This window comes from Falco biarmicus, chromosome 19, assembly GCF_023638135.1.
Source record: "Falco biarmicus isolate bFalBia1 chromosome 19, bFalBia1.pri, whole genome shotgun sequence".
Classification (NCBI taxonomy): Eukaryota; Metazoa; Chordata; class Aves; order Falconiformes; family Falconidae; genus Falco; species Falco biarmicus.
In genome coordinates this window covers 3,148,200-3,164,507 of record NC_079306.1, presented here as the reverse complement: position 1 = coordinate 3,164,507, position 16,308 = coordinate 3,148,200, and the positions used below count along the sequence as shown (strand labels likewise).

Below are 16,308 nucleotides of genomic sequence, written 5' to 3'. Positions count from 1 at the left end.
CACCCTGCTCCGTGCGCTGGGCAGAGCGGGGTGCTGAGGCTGCTGCGGTCAGTGTCCAAGCGCCGTCGGCCGCGGCGCGAGCCCGTCCCAGCCTTCCAGCCAGTGTGGAGCCTGCCTGGTGGCCCTCGCTGCTGCGCAGGGGGGTGCGCAACCCTGAGATGCGGCCAGAGCCGGGGCTCCCCCAGCTTCAAGACTTCGGGCTTGGGCTACACTAACCGTTCCGGGGTCTCTTTGCAATCCCACCGATGCCAACTGCCCCGTCCCGGGCAGAGCCAGCACCAGCCGCGCACTGGGCCAGGGGCTGCGCCAACAGCAGGCGGCTCTCCAGCACCCAGCACCTAATAAACCGGCTGTGGAACGGCAACGGCGTCTTCTCACCTTCTATGAGCGCGTCTGGCGTGGGGTTGAGCTCAGAGAGAAGCAGCCGCGCGGCGTGGCCTGCAGCCACCACCAGCCTCCCAAAGACCGGAGAAGCAACGCCCCATCCTAGAGACAGAGGTGGGGGGAGGAGCCAGGAAAACCCTGCCCTGTCATTTCAGGGTACACTGAACACCCCCCCCACCACCACCCCCGAGGGCTCAATTCTGCCCGATGAGCCCCTGGCTTAATTCACAGCTCCACCCAGCTCCATTCATCATTTAATGAACGATAACTCACCACCCCCCCCCCACCACCACCCCACCCCCCCCGTGCCTCTCCCACCCCCACCCAGCGCCCCACTTTCGCTCTGTGGGAATTAACACACCCATGGCACAGCGCCAGCTAATAATACAGAAATTTTCTTTTTTTTATTATTATTAACGCGGAATGTTATGCTGGTCCCGCTGGTGTCTTGCGGAGATCAGTCCCGTGCCCCAGCTCAGACGGGCCTGCCAGCCACCTTGTGATAGACACACACGAAACCAGCCAGCTTTTTAGCTTTGGGGTTTTTTTGTGTTTTTTGTTGGTTTTTTTTTTTTGTGGGTTTTTTTTGTTTTTTGTTTTTTTTAAAAGAGAAAATTTGCCTCAAAACCTGCCAGAGGGATCTGTAGTGCATGGTCCAAAGATTTCGAGCTTGCAGTCTGAGAATCCCTTTGGTTTCTTGTGCCTTCTTTTAAGAAAACAGAGGAGATGAAAACATAAGAGCAAATGGGGACTGAGCCTGCCCTAGCTTAAAAAAAAAAGAAAAAAAAAGAAAAAAAAAAAGACAATAATTTCCATGCATGTTTTAAAAAGAGAAAGGGGCAGGGTCTCCCAGTAACAAGAGCAGAGGGAGAAGGCAGCCAAGCCAACAGGGCAAACTGGCCCAGTGCTCCCTGTTCCACTTCAAAAAGGTGGTGGTGGTGGAAGAAGGACGCGTACACTCACGCACGCGCCTGTGCACACTCACCGCCCTACACACGCAGGGTGCCTCATTACGCGTCAGAAAGAGAAATTATCTTCCTCTTGGGGTTTGCGGATCCAGCTGCCGTAGCCCATCTCTTCCAGGGCGCTGAAGAAGCACTGCTTGGCTTCTTGGTAGGCTGTGGCTGCCTCCTTAGCGTCCGAGTACACCGAGAGGTTCTGCAGGTCTTTGCAGTTGTTCTTGGCACATAACTGCTGGAACAGGGCAAACATTTTCCTCTTGGACACACGAGACACCTCCAGCTTCGGTCTGAGAAGGAAGACAAAGGCAGCAATGAAGGACACGATGCTCAGAAGGGCAGAGGGGAGCAGGGGGCTGGGCTGGGCAATATTTTGTTCTGCTCCAAGAGCACTTGCTCCCATCAGTTCAAAATTCCTCTCTCCGACCCTCCCCACACGTAAGGTGCTGTAACAGCGCAGAGGGGACCCGCAAGTTCAGCACACCCCCCCCTTTCCCCAAACAGAAACGCCGCGTCAGGAAAGGCTGTTCTTACCCATCTACTTTCCCTTTTGTGCCATCCAAGACCTCAACTTCGCTTTCATCAGCAAGACACCAGTTCACCGAAGACTCTTTTGTCTTGCCCGTCTGCCTCGCAGAGTCGTACACGCTGACTCGCCCAACCTGCGGAAGAGGACGGACGGTTTCTTAACACCGGTCCCGCCGCACAAGCCCACTGGTAAGGGGAGCCCCTTGCCTCTTCCACCCCCTGCAGGGTTTCAGCTCAGCCCAGACTCCCGAGAGCAGCAAGCACCACATTCTGACCAAGCTGAAGGCTACGGGAGCAACCTCGGTCTCCCTTTTCCCCTGATTAAGTCATCGCCAGTAACCCCCAGACACTGTGGGACGACACAAAAGGGGCAGGATCCCGGCCATGAACCCCCCTGAGCCTGGCTGCGGAGGGTGACCCCCCTGCAGAGCCCCTCAGCGAGGCCCGAGCCCCACAGCGGGGGTGGAAGGGGGATGGAAAGACGAAGAAGCACCAAGGCTGCAGTACCTCGGGATGGTTAACGTGATACGGAGCCTGGAGCTTTTCCTGCAGCGCGTTCCCATCTCTTGCCAGGCGGCAGCAGATGGCACGTGTTAAATGTCCCTGACTGTACAAGTAACCTGTGAGGACAGACACGAAGGTGTGAGGACACAGGCCGGGCGCTGAGGATCCCAGCGCTGCTCACAAGCTCCAGAAACTTGAGGCCACATGGCTCAGCGACAGCTCCGCGTGCCCTAGACGTGTGAGATGAAGGTTTACAGCCTGCAACATTTCTCACTGAAGACACAAACAGGCAATTTTTGTCTCCCCCTCCTAGATCACATGTGCCTTCTAAAAAATCCAGAACCTTGGAGAAAAGAACCCACTCCACCCACAGCATCAAAACCACAAACTCCCTTTTCACTTCCAAACAGCGCAGCTCTGCCAAGAGCGACGTTTCAGTCTGTTACTCCTACAGCCTCCACAAACCAGCTTTTTTGGGGAAGGGAGGTTACTTGTCGCTGCAGCCCAGTTCAAAGGAGCACGGCAGCACATCCAGCCCAGCCCAGAAAGGACGGGGGGTGGGGGTGGGTGGGTGTCTCGTACCGAGCGTAACAGAACTGAGATAAACAGGTTCTATGAAGTGGGACAGCAGTGCCCCTTGCAAGCCAAGGATATTCCAGCGTAAGATTTTGTCGCTGCAGGACATGGTTCGTAACCGCTCCCCATGCTGGATCCCGTCCCACGTGGGCACAATGTCACTGGACTCCACAGGAATGGTACCTTCCCCTGCAGAAGAAAAAAGGATAAAGAAAAAAAGACTCTGCAAAGAGTCAAATATTCAGTAAAACAAAACTCCACCACCAAACCGCACAAGAAACTATCTTCTAACTCACAGGCATGGAGTAACCTCCGGAGTCAGTCTGTTACCAGGCTCTGGGAACAATTTAGGATCACGGGAAAAAGGGAACTCAGTACTGATTAGAGATGAGTCATTTTTAACGTGGCTGAAGCAGAATGAAACAGCACTTCACAGCAAACCTCAGCTATGCTCTCGCTAGCGTGGCAGTCCAACAGGCAGAGCTGGGAAGAAGGGACTCTTTTCTAATGCCCCCAGCCCTTCCACCCACTTCTTTTGCTTCCTGAAGGTTTCAAATCCCACAACAGCACCACGCAAGAGAGGGGTAAGGGAACTCCGGAGCTCCAGAAAGGCTCAGAGGAGAGCACCGGAGCCACCCCACCGTGCAGGGAGCCAGCGCACTCACCGTTCTCCACCTTGGTACGCAGCTTGCCCTGTTTGGGGTTCTCAAAGAGGGGCTGATGCTGGGCTTGCCCCACCACGGCCGCCTGATCGCTGCAGGATTTATCAAAGAGCGCCCCGTCTCCGCAAGGTGCTGTGCTAGAAAACAAACACTCCCCAGAGGTTAGCGCCAACCCCCAGAAAACAGGCAGGGCCAGGGGTGCGACGGCGCCTCTGCCACCACTCACTGCCTGCACCAACCTGACGTAGAGGTGAAAGGTGACGCTGCTCTTTATTTTGAGTCTCTTCCCTCCCGCTGGCTCAAAAATGCTCTCTTCTGCAGAGGAAGGATTAGACGGGTCATACTTCATCAGCTCGCTATAGAGAAACCTGAAAATAACAGTGGCACATCAAAAGGCTGCTTCGCCTCTCGGACAAGGAGCATTTCAATCCTGCCTCCGCCCGGGACACGCAGCAGCCCAGGCTCTGCCTCTGCTGCCCCAAGCCACCCGCTCCCGCCACACAGGAGAGCGGCAGCTGTGGCTGAGAACATCTGGAAGCCAACAAATCGTGTTTGATGCCCCAGAAAAGGCACGAAATCAAGCAGATTGCCTGCCACGCAATAGGAAAGAAGCATTCTGGCAGGTGAGCAGAGGGAAGCAGTGGCAGGAGAGAGGAAGGAGCCTGCCTGGCTGCTGCCTGCCTGCACCCGACCCCGGTGTGAAGAAGACTTCAAGGTTATTAACCTAGCACCTTTAGTCAGCACCGAGTTTGCAGTAAGAGTAAACAGCCCCGCGGACAGCTGAAGGCAAGTGGTATTATTAGCACAACCCCATGATCTGTTTACAATGACTGGGTCTTTTACGGCTGTTTCTGTCCGGGAACAGGGAAAAACCTTGAGGTCTCCAACAGAGTGTCAAGGACTTAAAAAAAAACCAAAAACAAAAACAAAAAAACCCAAAACCAAAACCCAAACCCTGCAGCTTCACGGAGACTCGTCAAGCAGAGACTGCACAGGGACTTCTTTTGGAAGGAGAGGTGGAGCTTGCTGTTCTCAGCTGTGCCAGAGCAGCCCAGCAGCCACAACTGTCAAGATTAACATCTGAGACAGACAGCAAGAGCGCAACCCCCTGGCTTCACAGCTTGCTGGGGACCTGCCCTCAGCACCTTCCAGTGCTGAGGGACGCACAAGAGCATTGTGGCAGCAGGCAAAGGCTTTAAGAAAGCTTTGCTGCTTGCAGCTGCAAGGGCAGACATGAACGAGGCTTGCGTAACTTCATCTCACTTCAGTTTTTCAAAAAAACCGAAAGTGCCACCCTGATTGTTTATAAAGGGAAGAGAACAATTGTGCAGTTTAGTTGGGAAAACCCTTTCCAACCCATGAAAAAAGGATTCCTGACTTATCAACGCAAACACATTGGACATGTTTTCCTGCAGCCTTCTAGACCCAAGATCCAGAAGGGCCAACGGGGGACCTGGCCTGCAGATTCCCCAGCACCTCGGCTCAGACAGAGCTGGGCTCAGACCAAAGCAGCGTGTTACACGCCAGCCAAGCAACCTCTGCAGGATGCTTTATTTTAAGTACATCAGATGCAGCCCTTGGGCTCTTGGCAAGTTTCCAGCGCAGTACTAATTTGGGCACCATTCAGGCATGGCCCCTTCTTATCAGAAATAACTTCCCTCTATTTAACACCACATGGGTAAACAGTGGCAGTAAAGAATCACAGTCTCTCTCAACACAGCAAGGAACCATCACAGCCACATCCCTCTAGAACAGGTCAGCCCCTCTTGGCGGGCCCCTCTCCTCCAGGTTTCCCCTTCTCTCACCTCACAAAGCCTCTTCGAGAAATGATTTCTGCATGACAGTCATTCACCGTCTCCCCCTTCAAGCTCAGCTCTTCTCCCTTCACGCAACGATTGCCTGAAATAAAGAAAGGCAAGTGTCAAAGTCAAGGCCCAGCTTCACAGAAAGAGGGAGGGCTTCATCTTGCTTCAAGTTTTACTGCTTTAGGCTCCTGAGCAGCAGCACCCCCCCAACTGTTAAATCATTATCCCCATCCAAGCAGTTAGGAAAACAAAAGGGACAAAGAGCACACACTACTTTAGGGACAGCAGAGACTTAAACTGTCACAGGTTTAGGGGCAGTGTCCCCTCCCGAGTGCTGTTCAGTCCCCTGCTCCAGGTGGGGGCTCAGGAAGGGCACTACGGCACACGCAGCGGGGAGAAGCTGGGGGATCTTGGGCTGCACAACGTGAGGAATCCATGCTTTGATGCACAGACCAGCACGCAGCAACGCAAGCAAAGATTAAGAGCAATACAGCTGCAGGCACATTTCCTTTGTTCTCTCTCCATAACCAGATCACTTGTGACACCACACGAGCCCTGGGAGTGTTTCTGGCCCTCTCTGAAGAAGCCTACAGCAACAGCCCTTCCCTAGTGGCGGCTGACAGGGAATCTAGCCAGGAAGTGAGAGTTCAGTTTGTGCTGGAAGAAGCTGTTCCTACCCGTTCCGATGCTGACCACTACTCCCAGGCCCTTATTTCCTTTCCGCATGATGATGGCAGCCAGGATCTTCCTCCCCAGCAGACTGTGCTGGATGCGAGCGGTGAGGGTGTTGAAGCGCTGGTGGCTCAGCATGGCAATCTGATCGTGTAGGGTGCTGCCGCTCACCGGGAGCTGGAGCGGGGACACAAGACCAGCGTTACTAAGAGATCACCAGCAGGTCACGGAACAAAACAGCTCAAGAAGTAGTAAGCTGAAGCGCAGCTATCCAAGCAGATGGCAGGAACGTGGAAAACATGAGCTACAGGCAGCGCAATTTTGGGGTGAGCGCATGGACAGCATCACGTCAAGGGGTGGGTGAAGTTCTCTTAGGTATTTCTGGGGAAACCTCGTCTAATGCTTTGAGTTCTGCTTTGAGGACATCATTAAGAGGCAGCAGCAAGCTGTCTTCCTGGCAGCAAGTGAAACGGGCCGAGGGATGGCCTCCCGAGGGAAAACCCCCGCTGCAAAGGAACAAAAACCCCATCTTGCCTGTTCCCAGAGACTCAGCCAAGGAAATCTGTTCCCGGCTTCGGAGGAATTCCTCCTCCGGCTGCTTGTGAGAAGACTGCACAGTCACTCCCACTGCAGATGGGCACTTGCCTCCTCTAGCATTGCTGACTGACAAATCCTCCCTGATGGCTTTTCTATTTAGAGCCACAGCTGCTGCGCTCAGCTGTGCAGCCTGGAACACAGCTTTTAAGAGATCACAGAACTCTAAGTGTGATTTAAAGCAGCACAGGTTTGGGCCAGCTATCCTGACACAACCAGAGCTTTGCTCTTATCTGATGCATGAGTTTTTGAGCTGACACATGATTTTTAATGCAGCAGGAAGGAATTCAGGATTAAAAAAAAAAAAAAAAAAAAAAAGAAGTCACAGAATTAAAAATAAGCGTGCTCCTGCTCCACCACAGGAACACATTTCAGTGGCTTGGGGAAGATTCTGATAATAATTTAGCCCTAAAGCAGAGGCCGGCAGGAGGGAAGAGTACATCCATGCCCTGAGGAAACACCTAACCCACTTCAGGAAAACTGTCAACTTATCTACACCTTCAGACAACAAAGATCTCACGGTTGATCCTGAAAGCATTTTTCTGCTGGACTGAAAGGCACAGGACAGGGAAGGCTACACAAGCAGCCCCAGCTGTGGAGGAAGAGGATTTACCTCGGTGATGTTCATCCCTTCCATGCGCTCAATCTTCTCCGTTTCCCCAATCAGGACCCTGAGCGCTGCGTCAGCTGCCTCCTGCTTGCCCTGCTTTTTGTTGTGCGCCGTTACAGCTGGGAACCAACGGCCTCCGACCTTCGCCTGATAGACAAACCTACAAAGACAGCAGCGCACCTCTGAGAAAAACCAAGAAACCGGTGGATTTCAGGATTTCAGGCTGGTTTTCAAATTCCCTCAGTGGAGAGAGGAGCGGAGGTAGCTCATTGTCATCCGGACACAAGGTCTGGCAGAGGCAGCAGCTCAGCCTGTTGCCACCTCAAAGAGCATCAGGAATTTTGCATTCTCTGCCCTCTCTCCGGTACAAAATTTCCTCCTGGACAGATGCAGCTACTTACTTGGGATCATGGGGAGGTCCTGACTGGTCAATGAGTTTGAACTCTGCAGCAAACCCATTAGAGCGGGCATATTCCAGCAGGCCACTGACAGGATTGACATTAAGGTATTTGATGAGCTCCCCAACACCCTTCGCTTTCGCCACCTTAGGTTCATCTGGAGTGGCGATCCACGGTCCACAGTTGGGCATGGGCTGGTCACCGTGGGGCTTCAGGACAGGCTAGAGCAGAGTTAGACACAGGAGAAGGCCGTTAAACACCGAGCAGCTGGTATTACCGCAGGCCAAGGGCACTCAGCACCTCTGCTAGAGCCAGCACATAACCTTGGTGGGGTGAAATCCAGTGGAATATGAAATACGGGGCAGGGGGGGGAACCCAAACCAAAAACATTTGGCTCTTATAAAGAAGCTCTTCGTACCTGTTCAGGCAAGGCATGGGGTACAGACTCTCCAGAAAGAATCTTCACAGCAACTTCGGCTGCCATTTGCTTTGCTCCCTTCTTGCTGTTTCCTACCACAGCAGGGAAAATTTGGTCACCCATTTTCACACAGTAGCTGAACCTGACAGGACATTATAGCACATGAAAAGCGTTAAGCACAGGTGTCTCGATCTGTTTATTATCCCCTTCTCCCAGGTTCAAGTTAAATCCTTCCAGGTTATCTCCAATTTAAATCTACCACCATGGCCCTAAAGACTCCCAGTAAGGCGCCACCAGGTAGGGTACAGGACTGGAACCCGTTCCTGGTCTGGCAGAAGCAGCAGCATCCTTTCTCTGAGAAAGGGCATCGGCTTTGGTCTCTTTCTGGAGGCAGATGTCTTGGAGGAGCCATGCCCAGACTCCTCAGAGGAGAGGAGCACTCAGCTAGGTTTAGTGATGAGGCCAGGAAGGTGGGTAGCGTGCTGAAGAGGAAGGACATTAAAGAAAGGGTTTCTATCCTCCCCAAAGCTGACACCAACATGCCATACCTCGGATCGTGAGGTGGGCCTTCCTGAGAGAGCAGCTGGAATTCAACTGTGTTCCCTGATTTTTGCCCGTACTCCATTAATACGCTGATGGGGTGCTTCCCAGGAAGCAGGCTGAGAGGAGCCGATGCAGACGACGGCTCCGGCTCTGGATGCAAAGGCTAAAGCAGGAAAACGAAGGAAACCAGTTTCAGACTAAACGCCGTTCGACCAGCCTCACCAGTAAAGAAAAGAAGACTCACCAATTCTGGTTCAGAGCTGTCGGAGGGAAACGGCTCTTCACATTTAATTCCACCGTGTCTTCCGTTGTCTGCTTCGCTCATCAGAACCTTCATGGCATTAGCTGCAGCCTCTTGTTTCGCGAGTTTTTTGCTCCCTGCTTCCGCTGGTGGGAATCGGCGCCCATTAATCACTGCCTGGAACTTAAATCTTTGAAAGAGAAAAACCAAAGAGGTAAACTGAGAGGCAAAAAAAGCGTGGTCTTCTCGGAGCAAGCAAGGCTGTTCTTGCGAGTTCAAGTGAGAAGGAACAGCTAGCTCCTGCCTGGGAGAGCAAACCCAGGCTGCCACGTGCAGAAGTCAAAAATACCAAGGGTGCCCCAACAGCTCTGCATCTGGGCCTCGTTTCGCCACCTTTCTGGATCTGTTCATGGTGGAGGAGCAGCTCCAGACCTTGTTCCGAAGGAACAGGATGAACTGCCTCCTTCCACAAGCACCAGAAACGCGTAACGGCTGGGTGCAAGGAGCAGTTTGGTTTCGGCTCCTGCACAGGCATGAAGAAAGCTCAGAAGCAGCCTGTGCTGTTCCATCTGCACCACCTGGTCATCTGGGGTCACTCGTCCCTCTGGCATTTCCCCTGGCTATCCAGTGCAATCACACCACCTCAGAGGTGCCGCCTCACATAAACCTCTTGCCTTTGATGTTTCTGTCTCTTTCCTCCCCGGGAACTCTAACAAACCCAACTTCCCTTCTGTCCTCCAGCCCTATGCAGAAGAAACCCGATTGAACAGGTCAGACCAGATCTGGAGAGGGGTTATAGGGCTGAAGCCCTCCAGATCCCTCCTTAAAACAAACAAACAAACAAACAACCAACCCCCACCCCCCAAAAAAAAGGCAAAAAAAGCGCCTGGGCCTCCATCTTTAGAAATTAGGCCAATTTTCCCGTCTAGCGGATCTATTGACATATGCCCGTGTGGCACATATGGTGCTTTTCACCGTCTCGCTGGTGCTCAGGAACAGCCACAATTCCACAAGGGGAAGCAGGACTCCAGAGACTGACGCTGCAAATCCTAGTGCCACGCTAAGTGCTCTCCGCTCGCAGAGGCTGCTCTGACCTGCTACACCACGGAAATATCCCGAGTGGGTTCACCTCGCCTAACCCAAGATATATCTGTACCCAAGCACTTTGCTCTGGGCTCCCTTTGTACCACTTCCAGGGCGAGAGCATCTTCAGAGGTGGCTTAGCAATACCAGTTTCCCCCTAAACAATCAAACTGAAATCAGTTTTATCTGATAATATTTAATCAGATTAAATCAGACAGGACCTAGCCAAAAAGATGACTCCCACCTTCACTGCTCAGAATGAGGGGTGCCAAAACTGGGCTAACCTGGGGTTAAATTTTAGCCTTCATTTGGTTTAAGCTGCTGCAAGGAATCCACTAGGCTAATCCTTCTGAAATGAAGTAAACATTAACGAGCAGGCTCTTCAGGGCAAAGTTGACTGGGTGAAGTTAGCTGAAGTCAGGTCATTTTAAGCAAAAAGACAGCTCAGGAAAGGTAGGAAATTTTATTACCGTGGGTCATGAGAGGGTCCACTCTGCTCCAGCATGGCAAACTCACAGTGCTGGCACGTGTACTGGGAATATTCGGTAAGGCCACTCACTGGGTTCTTCTCCTGACAAGCTATCAGTTTCTCTACAGGTGTACATGGGAAAGCAGTTTCAAACTGGGTGGCGTAACTGGGGGAAGACTGGGAACTCATGATGGATTCTGACTCATCAGGCTGCTTGTTGATAGCGTTCAGATTATCTGGGATATCATCCGTGGCCCACTTGCCGTTTTCAGAGTTATCGTAATTATTCAGACTGGAGAATTCGGGCTTAGTTTCCACAGATGGGGCTGCATCCGTGTCACTGGCATTGCTCTGATCAGTCTGCCCCCAGGGCTGCTCTCCGTTTTCTATACTTTCTTCTTCCAATGCTGTCACTGCTGGTGTAGCTATGGTCACCTCCTGGGGACACGGTGGAACAGTGGAAGGCGGAAAACCCGGCTCAGGCGCGAGATCCACCGTCTGCGTTACCACGCTGGCCTTCAGCCTCATCTGCATCCGCTCGCGTTTCCTATCTGTCAGGGACCACCGTGGGGGGCTTGTGTTCTCCTTGTGGACATCTCCCAGCTTCTCCAGAGCGCTAAGAAAGGCATTAACGTCCTTGGCCCTTGAAAACCCAATGTTTTTGGCAAGGTTGAGCGCTGTTGTTTCCGCCACGCTGAACAAGTAGTTGCAGATTTTCTCCTTGGTTTCAGCCATCACAGGATCGGCGCCTCCCGAGCCAGGCGCGCTCCTCTCTTCTCCTCTGCTCTCGCAAGGTGGATCTGCGTGATCACCGCTGTGGTCAGCGGGGTTTGTTTCGCTCCTTGTGCTTGGGCTGGCGATCCTCCACAGCGGCAGCGTGTCTCCGCCTTTGTGCAACTTGCCCTCTCTGAAGAGTTTATACAAAATGCGGTTGACCTCTTTCTTTTGAGTTTTAAGTTTACGTACGAGATCATGAACTGTACAAGTCTTCCCCTCCCCAAGCTGCCTGAAAATAGACAGAATTTCTTGTTCACGGTCTTTTCCTGCAAGAGACAGTCTCTGGAAATTCAACCCGATGGTGTCAGAATCTCTCTCTGAGTCCTCACGATACTGAGGAGGGCAATAATGTGGCGAACTCTTCACCCAGGGACGCTCGCTGGAGAACCTACGCCACCCTGGTCTGCTGCAGCTGGGTTGCCATCTCTCTGCAGGAGCCGGTGCCACAGCCTGCAGGCTTCTGATGCGTGTATCCTTGTGCTGTCCCTGCCTCTGAAGCAAACAGACTTCAGAGTCCCACCCCGTTAGGAATGGCTGGTGTGAAAAGGTTTCCCGATTAGTTTCTCCTGAGGTATGAGGGTGATTAAAAAAGCCTTGATTAGTGCTGGGGCAGTTAAGTCTTGAGCTGGTACGATACGAGCCTCTGCCTCGACCAGCGCCTCTGTTCATAGCGCACCGCTGGGACACGTGTGAACCAAGCTGCTTGCGTGCCAGCAGAAGGGGAGCTGCGGTTCACTCTGCACTCTCCCGTCCTGAGCAGGCGCCTGCTAGGAGGAAAAACACAGGAATTCAAAACACAGGAATTCATACAGCTATAGGATTCCAGAAATACAGTTTACGCAGCTTCCCTGCTACTGAGGCATTTCAAGCATCTTCACCGGGTCAAGCTTTCCCATTTTCTACCAGTTTAAATGATTCATGTAAACACAAATACCAAACTGCGTCTGCCCAGCACAGAACCCAGGAGTCAGGAATACACAGGGGAAGTTAATAACAAGAAACAGCTACAGTAAGAGCAACCCTCTGTTACTGTTGGACTGAATTTCGAGCTGTGCAGGGCCGGTTTGGCTGTTTGTGACACCTTCTGTCAAAGGCTTCACTCCTCTGCCCCAAAGGAGAGAACCTCAGACCCACTTTGCAGTCGGGAGAAACGGGGGCACAAGGAGGTAAAGCAGCTCACACGGTCACACAGGACAGAGTTGCAACAGGCTCGCAACAAGACTCATGGCCAAAAAAAGTCTGAACCCCCAAACGTCCCTTGCATCCTGGACATTACGTGACCCACAGGCGGAAAGCATCACGCCACAGGAGAAGTAAAGTGATAACACACAGGGAAACTGGATAGGTGTGCAGCGGGCAACAGTACAAAAAAATTTTTGGGACCTTAGCCCAAATTCCACTCCTATCACACACAGCTGTCCCACTGCCCTCACGCACAGGATGTAAGTCTAAGCTTTGAATATGCTTTTTAAAAATTAGTAACCCAGCACAGGATATATTCTAGCTCTCTAACAACAGCTGGTTGTGAAACTGAGTGGATAAACCCATGAAACTGATACCTGCTGCTAGGTCCCCATCCTACCTTCTTCCTGGTGACCTCTTTAAGGCACCTGCCTTCCTAAAGACAGTTTTTCCGATGCAGGTGAAGCTCCCTATCTTCACCCAACACACCTCAAGGCCAACTTAAATTTCCCTTTCATTACACAAGTTCATTAACAGCTTCCAGCTGCACCCAGCTGCCAGCACTGTGACTTATTTTACCAACCCCAGCAACCAGGGGATCCACATGCAGTGCTGGAGGCTCAGTCCCAGTTCAGGGGGGTCCCCGCTGGCCCCCTACTCAGCAAACTCGGGTTTAAAAACGACCCCTGAGCCAAAGGCGGGGCAGAAATCCTGGCAGGCAGGAAGAAGGAGGGTTTAAAAAATGCTCTTACCTTGTCTCATGCATATGCCAAGTGCCCTTATTTTGTGAGAAAATTAACGGGGAAAAGAAAGCCCGACGGGCAGGACATGCCCGGTGGGGGGAGGCAGCGCTGTGTGCTCTGCGTGAGGGCAACCGGTCACCCCGGCAAGATGGCAGCGGGCTGCCTTTCGGTTTCGGTTCCCGGTCCCGCAGCCGCCTCCTCGCCCCGCCCGGGGCCGCCCCCTCGCCCAGGGAGCGGGCAGGGAGGGGATGCGGGATTTCGGGATTACGCTCGACTCTGTCAGCTCCTTCCCAGCGGCCACAGCTGGGCCCCGCCCGGGAAAGCGACCTGGTGGGATGTTCTTTCCCCCGGTACCGGCGGGGATGGATAACCACGAGGTGCCGATGGGTCGGGATCGTGGGTGGCACGGCGTGGGGCGGCTGCTCTCCCGGTTCGGAGGGGGCTCACGGGAACGGCAGCACCTCAAACCAAGATCCCAAAGCAGATACCTGCTACCCTGCCCCCGTGTCACACCGCTTCCCCCGGAACCACGACGGGCCCGCGCAGCCCCCGCCCCCCGCCCCCGGTGGCACGACTGGCTGAGCCCCGGGAGCTCGCCCGGAGGGGGGGCACCGGGGACACGGGCACCGGGCCGGCTCCCACCGGCCAGGACTCAAGGAGAAACAGCACCAAGGAAAACACTTTATTCCACGCGTCCCGCCTGCGGAGCGTGCAGAGGAGGGCGCAGCCCGCCCTCCCCAAGCCCCGCAGGGCCGCCGGGACACGATCACGCCGCCTCCCCGGAGCCCACGGGCGGCCCACGGCGGAGGGCGAGCGCGGCCTGCGCGGCCCCGGCCCGCCTGTGCCACCAGGCCCCACGGCGGCCGCGGGGCAGCCGCACAGGCGGCCCGGACGCAGCCCCAGCGCTGGCGAAGGCCCGGCGGGGCCCAAGTTTTAGCGGCGAGGCGAGGCCTGGAGCCGGGCCGGGCCTGGGCCTGCCCCCGCCCCGCGGCCGCCGCCCCCCCCGCGCCCCCTTACCCCCTCCGCTGCCGCCGCTGCCGCCGCTGCCGGCGCACGGTGATGACGCGGCGGGCGCCCTCCCGCGCCTGCGCAGCGCGGCGGCCATCTCTGCTCAGGGCAAAGCCCACACGCGGCGGCCATGTTTAGCCAGGGCAACGCGTGGCTGTGCCGCCGCCGCGGCCGCCAGGGCCCGGCTCAGCCGCCCTCGCTCTCCCGGGCGCAGGAGCGGCCGCAGACCGCCCCCGTGCCCCGGCGGGCGGCAGCAGCCGCTCCTGCTGTGTACCGCAGCACCGCCCGTCGCGGCGGGAGCCCTCGCCCCAGGCGGTGGCGCCCATATGCCCTGCTGCGCATGCGCCACAGCGCGCCCTCCCCCCGCGCATGCGCCCTGCCCCCGCACGGGCATCGGGGGTGGGGGGGGGTCCCCGCTCCTCTGTCGGCCCCCAGCGGGTCTGCCCATGCCGTGTGGGGCTTCTCCGCCTTCCACGGGCCCTGCCGTGTGTCCCCTGTGGCTCCCCGCTACTCTGTGTGCCCCCCCCGCGCCGCCGCCACGGGCCCCCCATGAGCCCCACGAGGGATCGGGGGGACCACAGGGGGATGGGGGAGCACCACGAGGGATGGGGGGGGCCATGGGGCGCCCCACGAGGGAAAGGGGGGCTCATGGGGAGGCCCACAGGGGGATGGGGAGCCCCACGAGGGAATGGGGGGGCCCACGGGGGGATGGGGAGCCCCACGAGTGAATGGAGGGGCCGACAGGGGGATGTGGGAGCCCCACGAGGGATGGGGGGGGCCATGGGGAGGCCCACAGGGGGATGGGGAGCCCCACGAGGGAATGGGGGGGGGCACAGGGGGATGGGGAGCCCCACGAGGGATAGGGGGGGCATGGGGCACCCCACGAGGGAAAGGGGGGCTCATGGGGAGGCCCACAGGGGGATGGGGAGCCCCACGAGGGAATGGGGGGGGCCACAGGGGGATGGGGAGCACCACAAGGGATGGGGAGGCCCATGGGGGCCCCACAAGGGAAGAGGAGGCCCATGGGGAGGCCGACAGGGGGATGGAGAACCCCACGAGGAGGGGGCATTGGGAGGCCCACAGGGGGATGAGGGAGCCCCACGAGGGAAGGGGGGGCCCACAGGAGAAAGCAGAGCTCCACCGCAGCTGGAGGGAGGGCCCATAAGGAATGGGGGTCGCATGGCGGGCCCTGGAGGGAGGGGTGTGTGTGGAGGGGTGTAGAGCCACATGGAGAGCACAGCAGGGCCTACGGAAGGGGGGGAGCCCCGCAGGGCATGGGGAAGCCCACTGGGGGGCCCATGGAGGAGCGGGGATGCCCCTCATCCCCCCCAGGGCCCCCCACATGGTCCCCATTCGCTATGGGCCCTCCCTCCATCGGTGGGCTTCTGCTATCTCCTGTGGGGCCCCCTTCCCTCGTGGGGCTCCCCATCCCCCTGTGGGCCCTCCCGTGCTCCCCCCCATCCCTCGTGGGGCTCCCTTATCCTTTTGTGGACCACCCCATCCCTTGTGGGGCTCCCCCTGTGCCCCCCTCCCTTCCCTCGTGGGGCTCCCCATCCCGCTGTGTGCCCTCCCATGCCCCCTCCCCCATCCTTCTGTGGGCCTCCCCATCCCTCATGGGGCTCCCCCATCCCCCTGTGGGCCCCCCTTTCCCTTGTAGGGCTCCTCTGTGAGCCCCCCATGCCCCCCCCATCCCTTGTGGGGCTCCCCTTTCCTCCACAGGCTCCCCCTTTCCCGTGGGATCCTCCATTTTAACATTTTTTTTTTTAATGCCCCCTCCAGTCGCAGCCCGAGTCGCATCCCACCCCATCGCACAGCCTTTTTCAAGGAGATGGAGATGTTTCCCCCCCCCGGATCCCAAAGCAGGTACAGCCCCCGGTCCCGGCAGATCCTGCAAAACCCCTCCTCATCGTCTGCGATCGAAAACTACCGGCAGGGAACAGATTGTTCCTGTCTGCTGCTTCGCTGCCTGCGTGTAAATAGTCGCATGTCATTTACCATCTGGCAGTGGGCTCCGGGTACCGCGGCAGCGCCGGGTGCCAGGCGGGAGCTGTGCCAGCATCACCGGCGGCTCGTAGGGCTCAGGGCAGTGCCCATGTGCCACCGTACAACCGGTGAGCGATAGTCATGGCTAGGACCACCAGACCTTCTTCTG

General features: G+C 56.1%; 1 protein-coding gene across 4 annotated transcripts; it reads right to left on the bottom strand.

Moving 5' to 3' along the window:
- Window positions 1-763: 763 nt before the first annotated feature.
- Window positions 764-14,483, bottom strand: ADAR (adenosine deaminase RNA specific). 4 transcript variants are annotated; one of them, XM_056322331.1, is made up of 15 exons: window positions 14,166-14,483; window positions 10,448-11,990; window positions 8,898-9,084; window positions 8,659-8,816; window positions 8,111-8,252; window positions 7,696-7,913; window positions 7,298-7,454; window positions 6,096-6,267; window positions 5,419-5,512; window positions 3,853-3,981; window positions 3,617-3,750; window positions 2,958-3,140; window positions 2,379-2,491; window positions 1,878-2,005; window positions 764-1,633 (listed from the first exon to the last, which is right to left on the bottom strand). In XM_056322331.1, the coding sequence occupies exons 2-15, from the start codon at window positions 11,890-11,892 to the stop codon at window positions 1,402-1,404; spliced, it is 3,492 nt and encodes a 1,163-aa protein (XP_056178306.1). In that variant the 5' UTR covers window positions 11,893-11,990; window positions 14,166-14,483; the 3' UTR covers window positions 764-1,401. The 4 variants fall into 4 exon arrangements, with proteins under 4 accessions (XP_056178306.1, XP_056178308.1, XP_056178305.1 ...); XM_056322333.1 differs by having other exon boundaries at window positions 10,448-11,987; XM_056322330.1 differs by lacking the exon at window positions 14,166-14,483 and adding an exon at window positions 13,158-13,301.
- Between the last annotated feature and the right edge of the window lie 1,825 nt (window positions 14,484-16,308).

Coding starts and splice junctions, on each gene's coding strand:
- ADAR (XM_056322331.1), bottom strand. CDS start 11,892: ATGAACAGAGGCGCTGGTCGAGGCAGAGGCTCGTATCGTACCAGCTCA. Junction 9,085..10,447: donor GGACCCTCTCATGACCCACG/GTAATAAAATTT, acceptor TCTCTTTCAAAG/ATTTAAGTTCCAGGCAGTGA. Junction 5,513..6,095: donor AGTGGTCAGCATCGGAACGG/GTAGGAACAGCT, acceptor TCTTTATTTCAG/GCAATCGTTGCGTGAAGGGA.